This window comes from Typopeltis vanoorti, chromosome 2 (assembly GCF_054136105.1).
Source record: "Typopeltis vanoorti isolate ZY-2024b chromosome 2, IOZ_Tvanoo_1.0, whole genome shotgun sequence".
In the NCBI taxonomy this organism is placed as follows: Eukaryota; Metazoa; Arthropoda; class Arachnida; order Uropygi; family Thelyphonidae; genus Typopeltis; species Typopeltis vanoorti.
In genome coordinates this window covers 147,570,571-147,587,605 of record NC_143550.1, presented here as the reverse complement: position 1 = coordinate 147,587,605, position 17,035 = coordinate 147,570,571, and the positions used below count along the sequence as shown (strand labels likewise).

General features: G+C 34.6%; 1 protein-coding gene across 1 annotated transcript in view; it reads left to right on the top strand.

Moving 5' to 3' along the window:
* The window catches only part of LOC150109515 (DNA repair protein RAD51 homolog 4-like), a 120,302-nt gene that overhangs the window by 61,427 nt on the left and 41,840 nt on the right, over positions 1-17,035 (top strand). Inside the window, exon 5 of the mRNA XM_090413397.1 lies at positions 5,675-5,776. Within this exon, the coding sequence (XP_090269523.1) occupies positions 5,675-5,776 (102 nt within the window). The remainder of the gene's footprint in view (positions 1-5,674; positions 5,777-17,035) is intronic.

The window sequence follows — 17,035 nt, the reverse complement described above, 5'->3', positions numbered from 1 at the left end:
CTTTTCATATGCTACAAAGTTTGAGTCTGAGAGAGAAGTAATCCTTACAGGTTGTCTTAGCTTGGCAGTGCTCTTCCACAGTTTGTTTTTTAATGTTAGGAAATAATCCATCCTGATGGTAGAGGCATTGCATCCTGTATCTAATAAGATGTCACATTTAGAACCCAGGATTTCTCCTCTAACTGTCATCATTCTTTCATTAGGTGCCTGGTGTTTCTGAATTCCATTATTTCTTCTGTGGTTCACACATCCAAATTTTGAGTTCCATTTGTTGTTATAGTAGTTTTCTCTGTTATGGAAGCAGTTCCTGGCATAATGTCCAACTTTGTTGCAATTGTAACACCTAAGAGGATTTCTTTGCTTTATCTCTGTCTTGGATTGAGGAATAGCAGACATTTGTTGTCTAACATCATTTAATCCTCGCATTACCCTATCTAGACTACTTAAAATAGGTTGACTTTGTCGTTCAACTTCATGTTTGATCATCTCATCAATTTTATTTGTAGTGGGATTTTGATTTTCTTGAGATTTCAGAGTAATAGCTGATAACTGTCTCACAACTTCATTAAGACTATCCATTATAGGCTGATTTAACTTATTCACTTCCTGGTGAATTAAAGTTTTTACTTCTGTCATCAGTCTCCTGTCCAATTGCTCTTTACTCTCTGTCACGTAGTTTACACTACTTGAATTTTCTCCAGTATTCTTTGCTTTTCCCTTTTCAACTTTACTTCTCCTTTCTATTTCTGATTGGTTGAATGAACTATCAGTTTTATTCACGACGTTCACAAGACTTGCATTGGTTGAGGGATAAAGGTCACCTAGTATTTGTTCTTTTTCCTTAACACTTTTGAGACACTCTTCTAAAGTAGAAATTTTCTTCTTGTAGGCTGTTTCTCTTAATTCTTGCCTAACACCTTGTCTAAATTGTTGGAACACAGCCCAATCTAAGTGAGGTTTATCTTCACCAGTAACATTCAAACTGTTGGCCAATGTTAATAACCGATTGTGAAAATCAGTAACAGTCTCTTTATCCTTTTGAACAATTTTCTGCAATTTCCACAAGTTAGGACCTACACTTCTAAGTTTACAAAATTGAGACAATAAGGTGTCTTTAAATTTGGAATACTCAAAAGTTTCTCGAAGTATTGGAGAAGAATGCAAAAATGTTTTTGCTTTACCTACCAATTTACTTCTAATCAGAACTAGTAATTGAAAATCAGTCCAACCTGCAATTTCTCTAAGTTTTTCAACATAGGTAAAGAAAAATAGTACATCATCTGATTCTTCACCTGAATATTGGGGAAAAACCTGTTGCGGGTTTACCGTACGAAAGAATTCACTGTCATTCATTTCAGAGCTTGATGTGACAGCCATAGTGATTAATAAATTACTATCTCAATTGATTCAATCTTTTTACTTTAAAATTAACTTTTATCTTTGCCTGAGTCCAAATTATAACCAGTTCACTGTGATTTAATTATTTCACTTTCTAAAATTTCAGGGAGTAATTCTACGATTATTATCACTAAACTTAAATTCAATTTCTTATCTTATAGTTGTTAAATTTAATTCCTACCTATTAAATCACATCCTGTCGATTAAATCACATCCTGTCGACTGCGCCATTTGTCGTGACGACTCCTTTCTGTCGTGTTCTAAATCTATCTAGTTTCAAGTCACTTTTATGAATAATACAACTAATTACGAAATGATCACCGATCCAAAAGTAGGGAAATTTATATTTATACTGCGCCACCCTATTCTTAGATTAGTCTATATAAATAGTAGGATCAGTTCTAAATTAAGTTAGCAGTTATCTCATTAGGCCGAATCATCTATTATCATTTTTACTTGGGGTTCCCGCAAGATTCGAATGTTTATGAACGGTGCAATAATAAGGAATTCAGGCAAACACAATATTTAGCTCAACAAAATAAAACATTTAATATATGATATGGTTAACAAATACAAGAACTCTATTTTAAAATGGAACTATACAATTAACTTAACACTTCTTCTTAGGTCACTGATGCTAATTCAATGTTCTAACTTTCATATACTATTCACAGTCTCAAAACACTAATCTTCTTATCTCAAGTTAATATAACAATTTCGCATTTTATTCAGTCTTCACAAATCTATCAGCTCAATGTTTATATTCACAGCAGGCAATAAACTACGTAAGCTATATTCCAAGCAAATATATTCCCGGACCTTGAGCATCGGAGATATATTACAGTTAATGCTAGAATAGAGAAACTTATACAACTACTCTTACCAGACAAATTCTTCAATACATCAAATTATTGAGAGAGCACTTATGAATTAACTTAATTAACATTAGCGGAACACACATAACAAATATTCTCCATAGTTTAAACTGTATTACTGTAAGTCGCACTTCACTATTCCAAACAACAGTAATTAGGTACTAATATCTTTTCCTGTTCACTTTTCTCCAAGTAATCAATATAACCTTTTCCTAGGGCAACATAGAATTTAATCGTAATCCAGATTAACTAGAACTAATCAGAATTTTCGCATTGACTGTCCAGTTTCCTTTTATCTGATTACGGCATCAACCTTTCTTCATAACAACAGCAGATTTCGCTTATGACATTAAACTTTATGTTTCACTACTTATAGGTTCACTTCCAAACACTATACTCATAAATTTCTGCCCTGAGGATTATATAATCTTGGTTCCGCAAAATTCTCTCGTCACTCCTTAATAATAATTCTTCTCTTCCTCTCTATCTTATCTCTGACCTTCCCTCTTCTTTTTCTTTCTCCCTATCTATCTCTATCTATATCTCTCTAACTATATCTTCACTCCCACCTTACGTTCGAACGCCATGCTCTACTCCACTCGTGGTTGTTTACGCGTGCGTCTCCATGACAACAGACTGCACGTAAACATTTCGCTAATGTAATGTATGGTCTATTATTATTCATGAGTGATTACATAACATTAAATATTTCACAAATAAAAACAACAGAATATTTAAGCTACTTCTTTAACTTTTTGATTACGTATACAGTTAAATATAAATTAACACTTTACGTTACACCATATATATTTAGTTATACAAAATTCTAAACATATTATTATTTTATAAACTAATAATAGGTTAGGTTTTGAATAAATTTTTAATTAGTAATTCTTATTTAAGAAATAATAAATAAATTTATATGAGCCATGATTAATATTTAATAAGCAATGTTAAATGTGAATGAAAAATAATAAATTACATAACATGACTTCATTCACAATTTAACACTATAAACTTATCATGTGGTAATCTATCAAAAGCCTTTGTGAAATCTAAGTATATTACTGTGTATCCTCCTCCTCTGTCCAAGGAAGCAGTCAGCTTATTGTAATAAGTAGATTATTAAAAACATGACCTCTCTTTAGCAAATGCATGCTGTCCATCAAAGAAAATACCATTGTTGTCAACCCAATTCTGGATCTTAGTTCTCACCAGCTTCTCCAACAACTTAACCATAACACCTGACACAGAGATATGCCTATAATTGGATGGTTGCGTTCTATCACCTCCTTTATGAAGTGGCACAATCTTGCCCTCCTTCCACTCCTTAGGAACTTGACCCAGTGCAAGACTCATATTAAAAAAATATGTCAAGGCCGGCATCAACTCCCTAGCACATTCCTTCAGAATACATGGTGATATATTATCAAGTCCCACAGCCTTATTAACATCTAGTTTGCTGAACTCCCCTTACACCTCTTGCTCACTTACAGTCAGTCTCTCCTCCCCATCATAAACTGCTCTCAATCTCTCCATGAAGTCACATTCACAAGATTGAAAGACCTTTATGAACTCATTAAGTATCTCCATTATATCTTCTGCAACAGCTGTCTTTATACCATTTTCCCCAATCAATGTCATCCTTCTTTCATAATCATTCTTTTTTTTTTTTTTTTGCTGGCTACATATCGAAAGAACTCCTTAGAATTCTTTTTGACTTCATTAGCTAACTGCTGCTCATACCTCACTTTAGCTATCCTCACCAACCAAGTCACCCACCTTGTCTGGTCTTTGTAATCCTCATGGGATTGGTTATTATTTTGTTATTTCTTATATAGCTAGCTCAAGCAAGCATGCAACACTGTAGTACAGTCCGTCCCAGCCAGAATCCCTCTAGCATCAATGCTATTCTAAAGGAAATTCACTATGGCAATTCTACTCTAATATAATGTTCCATTGATACTATAAATTTGCTGCAGTGAGAGAGAGATGACTATACATAACTTTGAAAGTGTTTATATAGTCAGCATGCTTCTCTAAGTTTAATTCAGAGGTCTAATTAATTTTTTAAACTAACTGGTACTTGGTTGTTTACAAATGTTCTGAGGTGGAGAGAGATAGTTTAAAAGATCCAGCAGCAAGTAACCATAATGATAACTGACCTTTAGAATTGCACATATGAGGACAGATTGAGGGAACATGGTCTTCAGAGTTTGAGAGAGAGAGAGAGAGAGAGATGATAGAAACATCCATTTTTGTAAGGGAATCATACGGTATAGATACAATTGAGATTTTGCAGCTTATGACATGTGGGAGTAGAACTTGTTTCATCCCTGGAGCTGATTAATGGTGTGGTTAAGAAGAATATGAGGTCGATATTCTCCTAGCATGTAGTATGGAAAAGTGGAATACCATTAGTGAAGCTTCAGTGCAGCTTTGGACTCCCCATAACGATAATATATGCTGAGTGTACTGAACAAAAGAAAAGTTTATTAAAGTGCAAATAGTCTTTCGTATAAAAAAAATAGCACTAAACTTGCATGGATAGTTTTAATTAGTAGACTAATGGAATCTTTTCTTTAATCTTACAACTGCAGGAGTTAAATAAAGTAGAATTATGAATAATTACTTGCCTAATAACTTTTCAAGTAACTACTCATCAGTTAAAAGATACTTAGATGTTTTGAGGAAATGAGTATGAAAAATATAGAGATTATAAAGAGTAAGGAAAATAAATTTAATCATAAAATGATATGATATGTGAAAGTGACAAAAATTTGTTCGGGTACTTTAACTGGTTTTAATTTAAATTAAGTATATAAAGATATATATATATATATATATATATATATATATATATATATATATACTGGGGGGGTGCTACGGCACCTATGGTGCCCAACCCCCCGAGTTCGAGTCATCAGAATTCAAGTCCAGTCCTCCTTGAATTCTGATGACTTGAATTTTGAAGACTTGAAAGGGATTTCCCCCCCCCCCCCCGACGCCTATGGTGCCCACCCCCCGAGTTCCGGACTGGTAGGCCGGTTCTTGAATTCTGATGACTCGAATTTTGAAGACGCGAAAGGGAGGTTCTGGTGCCTACGGTGCCCAATCCCCCGAGTTCCGGACTGGTAGGCCAGTTCTCCTTGAATTCTGATGACTCGAATTTTGGAGACTCGAAACTCAGGGTAGCCCCTGAGTTTCAAAACGTGACATAAAAAGGCTTATCATTTTATATATATAGGGTAGATAAAGATTTTCAGCATTCTGTTGATTTTTATTTCCTTTTAGAAAATATTTTACTAATACAGATGATTATTTTTGATTATAAGTGTAATGATTAACTGCTACCACATTTGTGACACATTTATTTATTTATTTAAGCGTTTATCTTGCAGAAAATTGAAGAGGCACTTAAAAAAATTATTTACATCTCCGTTCATGATATTTTTGAGCTCTTTGATATTCTAAGCAAACTTCAAGTTCAGTCATATCCTAAGGTATGTTCAGAACTGTATACTTTTAGATGTTTTTTAATAGTTGATCATAATTTTATTACAGTATCAGTGTTTAAGATTATTAATGTATTTAAATGTCCGTTTTAATAGTGTAACTTTCTCTAAGGAGTGAAGTGTTAAGGAATGTATTTTATTTTCTAATAATATATGGGTTTGTATGTGTATATCTCAGTAATTATTTAAGTATATGAGAAATTAATGGCAAAGAAATATATTTGTACTATGGAAGATAATAAAACTTATAAATATGATATTATTGAATTAATTTGTTTTCTTTATCTAAAAAATTGTGGAGATACATTTATATTTATTTTATTATTATTTTGAACTTCTTTACATAACTGGCTGCTACTGTTATGGCATAAAGAAAGAGCAATATATATATATATATATATATATATATATTATTATTATTATTATTATTATTATTATATCACACCTCGAGGGAGTCCAAAGACTCATCGAGGGAGGGCATCTACTCTAGAACTCTTCGTCTCACTACTCCACCAACCTTCATCATCTAACACCAACGCCATCTACTGCCGACTACCAACACTAGTACTTCCACAGACAATGACAACATCCATGCTCACGCCGGGATTCGAACCCGCAGCCTTTTGGCTGGAGAGCGGATACGCTAACCACTCGGCCAACCAGGCCGACTAATATATGACTAATATATATATATATATATGACTAAGAGTTTATAAGGTAGAACACCAAAATAAGATGATAATATTAATTTTAATTAATAACATGACATTTCATCCTAATATCAGGTGTAAACATGCAAACTAGTAGACAAAACAGAAGAGACTGATGTTATTTTAAAATATTTCTAATTTTATGGTGCATTCAGAATTTTGTGTGTTTATACATTCACATGCATGTATTTGGCTAATGAAGGCTAGAAGGTATTCAGATAAGTTGATACTTGGGTTAGTATTTAGATGTTTTGGATATAATGCCATTTCCAAAGACTCCCATATTTTCTCTCCATTGTGTCATAGCAACAAGGTAATAGTTCTGATTTATCCCATAACACTTGATGTCTCATTTGTGAAGCATCTTGTTGATCACCTGAAGGGAGCACATGTGATGAGAAATCTGAGGCTTCACTCCTAGTATTCAATATGTCGGATGTATTCTTCAATACATTGTTCAATTGATGTTTCTGTCTGTCCAGTAAAATGACTGGCAATCACATCATAGCCAATAAATTGGAGTAGTGATCTCATCTTGATAAAGGGGATAAATACTACTTTGATTTTATATTCCTTAAATATTTTTGCCAGTTTTATGGAAATAGAGCTAATATATGGTAGTGTGATGAAACTTTATTTTCTTCTTCATTCTCTGGTCTCATGTCAGTTGAGTAGAGTGAGCTGGGCAAATATCAGAATGGGGAAACTGGACAATGAGACTGATATGTGTTTATCATCCCACAGAAGTTTCTACCAAGGAAGAAATGGAGGAATTTTTTGAGGCATTAGAAAAGGCAACTGGCTCAATGATGAAAAAAAGAAAAGTTGGTTCTTGTTGAAAATCTAAACAGCAAAGTAGAAAATGATTACCAGACATATAAAAATATTATTATTCTTATATGACACTTCCAGGGAGTCCAAAGACTTGTCGAGGGAGGGCACCTACTCCACAACTTTCCATATCCACCACTGCAACTACTTCATCATCTACACCAATGCCATCTACCACTGACCACCACCACTGCTATTTTCACAGACAATTACAAACATCCATGCCCATGGCAGGATTCGAACCCGCAGGTGGAAAGCAGATACACTCATCACTCGGCCAACGAGTAATGAGTGTATCTTCTTATTTTGCATAATTTGCTGGCATATTTTGATAAAATTTGGAGAAAAGCACAAAGCTAATAATAATGGTAAATACTTGCTGGATTTCTGTTTAGGACATGGATTAGTTATTACTTACACCATTTTCCAGCATATAAATGTGCACAAATTCACATAGCAAGAAGATACAAAATATAAGAAAAGTCTCATTAACTATGTTATAGTTCATTGCGATGTTTTCCCACTGGTTCAGGACACAAGAATATACAGAGGAATTGAAATAGGAAGTGATCACTATTTAGTTTTAAGCAGGATAAGATTGAATTTCATATTATTATTATGTGATGCTTCCAAGGAGTCCAAAGATTCATCGAAGGAAGGCATCTACTCTACAGCTCTTCATGTCCCCCACTCAATCCACCAAAATGCCAACCACATCATCTACACCAATGCCATCTACAGCCCACCACCACTAGTATTTCATAGACAATCACAAACATCCATGCCCACAGCAGGATTAAAACCCAACCAGCCTTTTGGCTGGAGAGCAGATACGCTAACCACTTGGCCAACCAGGCCAGCATATTTCATATTGAAAAGAAGATTGTATAAGAAAGTTTTAAAATAAATCAAAGTTGAGCAGCTTTCAGAGGTGAACTAAAGACTGAAATACACAAACATCATTGAAGAAAAAAATAAAAGAGTTTGAAAACAAGAACCAGACCTTGGAAATTCACTGGCAGATCCTGAAGAAAACATTGATTGATTCAACCAGAGAGGCATGTGGTGAGTTGTCTGTAAAGATAGGAAAATCAGAACTTCATGGCTAATTCAGAAAGTTAAAAAGGCAGTGAAGGAAAAGAAAAAAGCATGTCAAAAGTTCCTAGCAAATAAATCAGCTTCTACTCTTAGAGAATACAGAGACAAGTGTAAGGAAGTCCTATATAAACACTGCATAAAACTAGCTAAACGAAAGTCATGGGAAGACTTTGGTAAGAACATAGAAAATAAATATCAAGGTGGCAAGATATTCTGGAGGTTGTTGAAGAAGCTCAGAAATGGAAGAAAGAGTGCTGTAAAAGGAATTAGAGATGATAAAGGTGACATGAAAATTGAAGATAAAGATATTCTAGATCTCTGGAGTAATTACTTTGAATGACTGCTAAATGAAACAGGCAGTGTCAGCATGATGATAGAAAACTCCCAACAGGAATGCATTCAGGAATACATATCCATACTTGAAGTAGAAAAATTCATCAAAAACCTGAAATTGGAAAGGCAGCTGGAGTAGATGAAATTCAGCCAGCAATGCTCAAATATGGAGCTATAAAACTTTTAAAGTGGCTTCATTGTATAATTCAGAAGCCCTTCTGAAGGTTGAATTCCAGATGATTGGAACAAAGCCCTCATAGTACGCATCTATAAAAAGGGAAATAAAACAATGTGAGAATTACAGAGGAAGCTTGGTGAAGAACAAGCTGGATTCAGGCCATAAAGGTTGTCAGGATCAGAATTTCACTTTAAGACAAATAGTTGAGACACCATGGTAAGATAACAAGGATTTGTATTTAAGTTTTGTTGATCTGCAAAAGGCATATGACAAGTTGCCAAGAGGAAAGTTCTTCAGAACGCTACAGTTATATGGTGGAAATAGGACATCATATTGAGCAATACATAGTCTCTATTTTAGCTGTAAGTCAGCAGTTAAACATGAATAGAGTACAGAAAGATGGCTTGAAGCAAAATCAAGTTGATTTTGTGTCAAGGGCAAGGGTGCATATTGTTGAGATTATATTTGGTCATTCAAACATATAATTAAAATGAAATATATATTGATCTTTAATTGACCATGATTTATAAACATCTAATGCCAACAAGTTTCGCCAACGGGCTGTTCAGCTTCTTCAGGGCTTATAACGGTAAGAGAAAACTCAAAGTGGCTAGTACAGAGAAAATGGAGTAACACTATCGTATAAATTAAAACAGAACGTGTAACATTACATGCATGGAGCGTGTTGTGTTAGTCACTGTTGTGAGAGCATGGTCTGTAGTTTTGAGCAAAATTTAATTCTGCCAGACTGAGCGATCAAGGTTTTCCATATGCCAGCTATTATCATTCCCTGGTTTCTGCTAAGAATTTCTCCAGAACAGAAGACTGCTATGGCTTCCTTGAAATTTCTGCAACACAAGTCTTCTTCTATATAAGGCATGGAGCTGCTATCCCAATCAATGGTATGGTTTGTAATCGCAAAATGATGGGCTAGACCTGAGTTGTCTGTTCTGTTGTTATTAACATCTTCTATATGTTATTTTTTTTGGATTTCGAGGCTTCTTGACGTCTGTCCTATATAGTTTAGACCCCTTGTTCTTCAACCTGTGGTCCGCGGACCGGTGCCAGTCCGCAGAAATTTCCTGGCCATCCACCAAAAATTTCTTCTTCTCTCAGAAACCATGCTCCAGCCACGTATATCAAATTTTCTAACCTCTAAGCAGCAGCAGATGTCGCACTAGTTAAAAACTGTAATTTCATATTGGATTTAATAAATAAAATACTATCTACATTGGTTTATGTTTTTGTCTTAACCTTCAGCCGGTCTGCGAAATATTTCTCCTATTTTCCCCAGTCCACAGGTATAAAAAGTTGAAGAACTCTGGTTTAGACCACAAGCACATGGGTGCATATTATCCCCACTGTTATTCATTATCTACGTGGATCACATTAGTGATCCATGTAGTGGTATTAAATCTGATAGAAAAATTAATGTTAATCTTAGCTCTTTACTTTATGCAGATAATGTTATACTTCTGAATAAATACAGTACAAGTCTTTAAGATTCCCTGACTAAATTGAATAACTGTTGTAATAAATCTGGTATGAAAATAGACAGAAACATTGAAAACATCAACTGTATTCCGAATGGTGAACCTATAGAACATATAAAATATTCCAGCTATTTAGGCATAATTTTTAGTGAAATGGCTACAAGTATGAGTGTAAATGAGACATTATATCAAGCAATACATATTCTCTTTTTAAGCTATAAGTCAGCAACTTGAAGGAGATACAGGTTTGAGGTTAAATCAAGGGTAACAAGGGTGCACATTATCTCCACTGTTATTCAGAATCTTTATGGATCACATAGAAGTGGTATTAAATCTGATATCAGAATTGGTGATATTAATCTTAGCTTTTCACTTTATGCAAATGATGTTATACTTCTGAATAAATCCAGTACAAGTCTTTAAGATTCCCTGACTAAATTGAATAACTGTTGTAATAAATTTGATGTGAAAATCAGCAATACAAAGATAATGAAAATAGACAGAAATATTGAAAACATCAACTTTTGCTTGTTTTATAGGTTCATTTGGTGAACCTATAAAACAAGTAAAACGTTTCAGCTATTTAGGCACAATTTTTAGTGAAGATGGCAAGTTAAATATGGTAATAGACAACAAAATTATTAAAGCTAGTATGGTAGGAAGTCAACTGAATAAATTTATATGGAATAAGAAAGAAATTAGTCAAAACACAAAATTAGCTGTAGGTGGTGTTCAAACCAATTTTAATTTATAGATCTGAGAGCTGGGTTAGAAATAAAACACTTAACCAAAGACTGGAAACCTTTGATATGAGAGTTCTGAGAAAGATCAATTGAGTAAACAGATGACATCAATGGCAGTTTTACATTAAAAATGAGAATGTTAGGAAAAAACTTGCCATTGTTAGCAGAGCTAGTCTCAGGTCGTATAGTCACCTGAACAGAATGGGAGTGGGAAGAATAGCTAAACAGGTGTTCTTTGCCAGGATGGTAAGGAAAAGACCAAGATGTAGGTGCATTGATACAGTAAAAAGTGCTTTAGAAGACAGAAATATGAGATATGATAATATTGGAATCTTGACAGATAACAGATTAATTTGGAGGAAAATTGTTGATTGGAAGTAGTAATTGTGTAACTTTTTCATGTAGTACTATGTAATTATCCTGTACCCCCCTCCCCCCCGAGAGTATATATCTGGAATTTGATGTTGATTAATTGCTTTAGTGTCGTTAATCATCATCCTCTATATACAAGTAGCCTAGTCTTGAAAATACTTCATGTGCAAACTGTGTTTGCTTACTCTAGGATAAAGGATTCAGATACATCACATTTAATTTTATATATAGGGCAGCCACAATTAAAGAGGAGGTATTCAGAGCCCTGTAGCGAAAAATGTATTGGAAGAAATTCTTCAAACTTGGTATAAGTACACTCTGGAACATATAGTTTTGATTAACAGAAAGGGAAAAAAAAATGGACACAAAATTCTCCCACCAGCAGACAATTAGTGCTAGAAGAGACATAACAAATCAATTTTCATGTTCGCATAACTTAGATGCAGTTCAGTATGTCCTCCTTTCAGATGTTCTATGGACTGCATTCTGTGAATGACATTTTCTACAGCAGAACGCAACAGATCTGCATTCATTTGTCTCACATGCTGCGTCATTCTGTCTTTCAAGTTTTCTAAATCGGGAACATGTCCTTCATACACCACGCATTTCACATGGCCCCACAACCAAAACTTATAAGGGTTGAGATCAGCTGAACGAGGTGGCCATGATGTGGGAAATGCCTGACTAATTACTCTGTGTTCTGTGAAGTTTTTCGTAACATTCGCTATACTGGCAATCCAACGTGAGGTGGTGCTCCATCCTGCACGAATATGGTGGCATCAAGGCATCTTTGCTGCTGCAGTTGTGGAACAAGAAAGTTGCACAGCATCTCTCGTTACCTATCAGTAGAGATGGTACAAGTCACTGGTCCTTTTAGGCAAAGTTCTTGGGAAAAGTACAGACTGATAATAAATGATGCAGTGAAACCAAACAACACTGTGACTTTTGGTGAGTGTAAAAGGGGTCTGATATGAGGGTTATTCACAGCCCAAATGTGCAGTTATGTGAACACATCATTCAGATAAAAAAAAAGTGTCTCATCACTTCACAAGATCTTCCTTAGCCATGCATTCATCCACCTCCATTCGAGCCAAGAATGTCAGCACAAACTGTAGTCGAGTTTCTGCATCACCATGAAGTAAAGCTAGAGTATGGGAAATCTTGTAGGGAAAATCCTCAGTATTTGATGCAGGATTTTCCACATAGTTGAGTATGGCATATCCAGTTGCCTTGATGTTGCCTAAGCACTGCTGGACCCTTGTGCGTTATTCATTTGTGTTCCACGATGGCAGTTGCAACTTTAACTTGTTGAGGAATAATCCATTTGCACCCTTGTCCTGGCCTCACTGCTAAAGATCTGCTATTTTCAAATTGTAAAATTATTTTTCTAGGATTTGTTATTGTAATGGACCTTTTCTCCTATCTTTCACATGCCGGAATTCTTGAAGCTTGGCAATAATGTTACCATGTTGTTGATAGTAAAGCTTAACAATGAAAGTTCCAGTGAGATGAAATCCATAGCACTTCAATCTTATCAGAATGAAGCAAATCCATTTTAGTCTTCCTTATATCCACTAACTTATCAGTAGAGACAGTGAGATTATGCAAATATCATGCGATTCTAGATCCAATTGTCCGCTGGTGGCAGAATTTTGTATTTTTTTTTTTTTTTTTTGTAAATCAAAATCCCATGTTCCAGAGTGTACTTGCACCAAGTTTACTTGAATTTCCTCCAATACATTTTTTGCTACAGGGCTTTGAACACCAATTCTTTAATTAAGGCCACTCAGTATATATATATATATAAATTAGATGACTTATCTATTAACCATGCTACCGGCCAAGACGTATATATACGTCCAGGTTACCATGGATGTGAAGTGCATATTAAAATTGTAATACCATTGATATTATATTGAAATACATGATGGATACGAAGCGTATGAGGATGCGTATTTGATCCATAGTGGCCGGTAAGGTGGTTAAGCAATCTTAAAAAAAAATTTAACAAAATTGGGTTAAATAAATGTATTTCATTTTTTTCCTTCCCCTTTCCCATTATATTTCCCATAAGTTTAATTTAGCATTCTAAAATGTACTTGTCTTTTTTTCCATAAACAGAATAGAGAATTATGCTAATAAATTATTTCATAAAATTTTGGTGTTATTAATATAGTTTGTAGCTCTAGTGTATGTTGTCAAGTATCCCTAAACTTCAGTGATAGAGAATTATATTAATAAATCATTTCATAAAATTTTGGGCTTATTAAGATAGTTTGAAGTTCTAGTGTATGTTGTAAAGTATCCCTAAACTTCCATGATGTTTTGTAATAGCAATGGAGAAAGCACATGAAGTTTACAGATTTCAAGTTCAAGAATTGAGTTTAATTTCAGCTGAAATACTTCTCTTGATATGTCTTTCCATTCCAATATTTGTTGTAATTTGACTGCTATTTTATTTCTTGTGTATATCTGTAACAACTGGTTTAGTATATTTACATCAGTTAATATTTTAAATAACTGTTAATTTTATCAAAGGCTTTTTTATAATCAATGAAGGCTATGTTGTTTCTTTTTGAAATTCTGTTCTCTTTTCAATTAATATTTTTAGAGTGAGAATTCAGTCTATGCAAGATTGGCCTTCTTGGAATCCATTCTGTTCTTTTAGTAGTTTGTCCTCTAGAATACCGTTTAGTTTATCTTTTAATATTCTTGCATTTATTTTGTATCTTGCACATAGCAGACTAATTCCTATATAGTTACTGCAGTTATCATTACTATATTCCGGCATATAAGTCGACTTTTCAGCATTGAAAAAAAGTTATAAATTTTTTTGGTCGATATATATGCCGGGTCAAAAATTGATTGCTTTCCAAGAAAAAAATAGTACGTATCATACTCTGTTAAATTTATTAGCAATATACAAAAAGAGTAAATAAGTAAAAATATTTCAACTTATATCAAATTTATTTACAGAAAAAATTATTTACATGTTATATAATTATTTATTTATAATAGAAAATAGGTAGGTAACTACATAATTAAAATTTAATTTTCACTGTCTGAATGTATGAAAAGTTCATTGTACTCTGGTTCTGTAATTTCTTCTGGTATATCGTCATATAAATTGTATTCGTTTTCTCCATCAGATTTAGCATCAATTTCGTCATCTTTGTAAACAAAATCATCTTCAGAGCCATCTAATTTGTTAGATTATAGCACATTTTTTAAAAGATTTTATTACTGTATCTGGTTTTATTTCATCCCATTCTTTCGCTACCCATTCACACATAGTTACCAAAGACGCATGTCGCATTAGTCCTTCTTTTGTGTAACTTTTCTCTCCTTCTTGCATCCACGCATTCCACTGTTTTCGTAAACTGTCTTTAAATGACTTGTTTATGCAAACATCCAACGTTTGCACTAGGGAAGTTAACCCACTTGGAATCACTGCCATATTGGTATTATTATTATTACGGGCGACTCCAGGGAGGCCCTAAACATCATGTCCACACAACTATACGACATTCTCACAGTATCTATCATACCTTGCCTTGAACTCACTCACTGTCATAGCACCCACAACAGACTCTGGCAGCTTATTCCACTCATTTACCACTCCAAAATTAAAGAACCCAACTCTAACACCCTTGCTAACCACAATCTTGCCCAGCTTCCATAGGTGTCCCCTAGTTCTCCCACCACCAGTCCTGTTCTCAAAAATATCCTCTGAATTAATCCTATAGAAACCCTTTAGCAATTTGAATGTCTCAATCATATCTCCCCTTTTCTGCCTATCAACCAATTTCTGCAACCCACGAATCTTCAACCTGTTCTCATAAGGTTCATTCAATAGACCTGATATCATCTTGGTCACTCGCCTCTGGATCCTCTCCACCTCCTCCCCATCAAGAAGAAACCTAGGTGACCAAATCTGGGCACAGTAGTCGAGATGAGGTCTTATCAGGGCTCAGTACAGAGGTATAATAACTTGCTTGTCTCTGCTCGTCAAAGTATTTTTCAACAACCAAGTGAATTGATGAGCTGATTTAGCCACTTTTGCAATGTGCCCCCTAAACTTCATCTCCTATCCACCAACACTCCCAAGTCCCTGGCCTCATCAATCTCCTGGAGTACAGTTCCACCAATGTGGTATACTGCTGCTAATCTTTTCACCCCAAAATGCATAACCTTACATTTTGTCACATTAAATTGACATTTGACATCTTCTGCATTCACTATTGCCCTACCCAACTTTGCATCATCTGCAAACAAATGAACTGTTCCTCTCAGATCCTTTCCTATATCATTAATGAACAAATTAAACAGCAGTGGTCCAAGAACAGATCCTTGTGGCACACCACTAGTCACAGGTCGTCTTTTGGACTCTACTCCTGAATAAACTACTCTCTGATATCTCTCCATCAACCACCCACCTATCCATCTCACCAACCCTATATCCATTTCCATATGTTGCAGTTTACGGATTAGAATTCCATGTGGTATCCTGTCAAATACCTTAGCCAGGTCCAGCAGTATCACTGTAAACCCATTACCCTTATCCAGTTCAGCCATCACTGTGTTATAAAACTTGAGAAAGTTACTGAGGCATGATCTACCCTTCACAAAGCCATGCTGTCCCCCATACAGTATCTCATTTTCATCAATCCATTCCTGTATTTTTCCCTTGACTACTTTCTCCAAGCCCTTGACAATGACTCCTGATATGGTGATCGGTCGGTAATTTGCAAAGTAGTTGCAAATCAAAAGTTATTCTCTCTTAACAAAGATTTTGTGCTCTCCGTTAAATGGGATTTGAACATGTCCCACACTAAAACACTGTTTGGATTTTTTAATGCACATCGTATTCCAAATATTTTTTATCCACAGTTTAACTCCTGCTTCATCCATCCAACCATTCTCATGAACATGGACAAAAACGTTTCTTGGAATTTTGATCTTTGGCATTGTTTTTCTTTTAAAAATTATCATAGGTTTTAATTTAGTACCATCAGCCATACAAGCAAATACAAGTGTGAAACGGCTTTTTTCATGTCCAGTTGTTTTTAAAGAAATAGTTTTACTTCCTTTCAATTCTACTGTTCTATTCCCGATCATGTCAAACATAACTGGAGTTTCATTCATATTTTCGACTTGAGACAATACATAATTTTTTTGCTTTCTAAATCTTTGAAAACTTAATAACTTATCATCCAAATCCTTTGCCAGCTTCTGTGCAATTTTCGTTTTTAGTCAAAGCACTAAATTTTTCCTTTCCATAAGCCGGCTACACCAACTCGCTGTAGCTTTGAAGTTTTCGCTGTCCTTTTTATTTGCTTTGCCCCACTTCAAAGCAAATAAACGAATATTATTTCTCGTTATTATTATTTCTCGTTTGCTTTCTAAATCTTTGAAAACTTAATAACTTATCATCCAAATCCTTTGCCAGCTTCTGTGCAATTTTCGTTTTTAGTCAAAGCACTAAATTT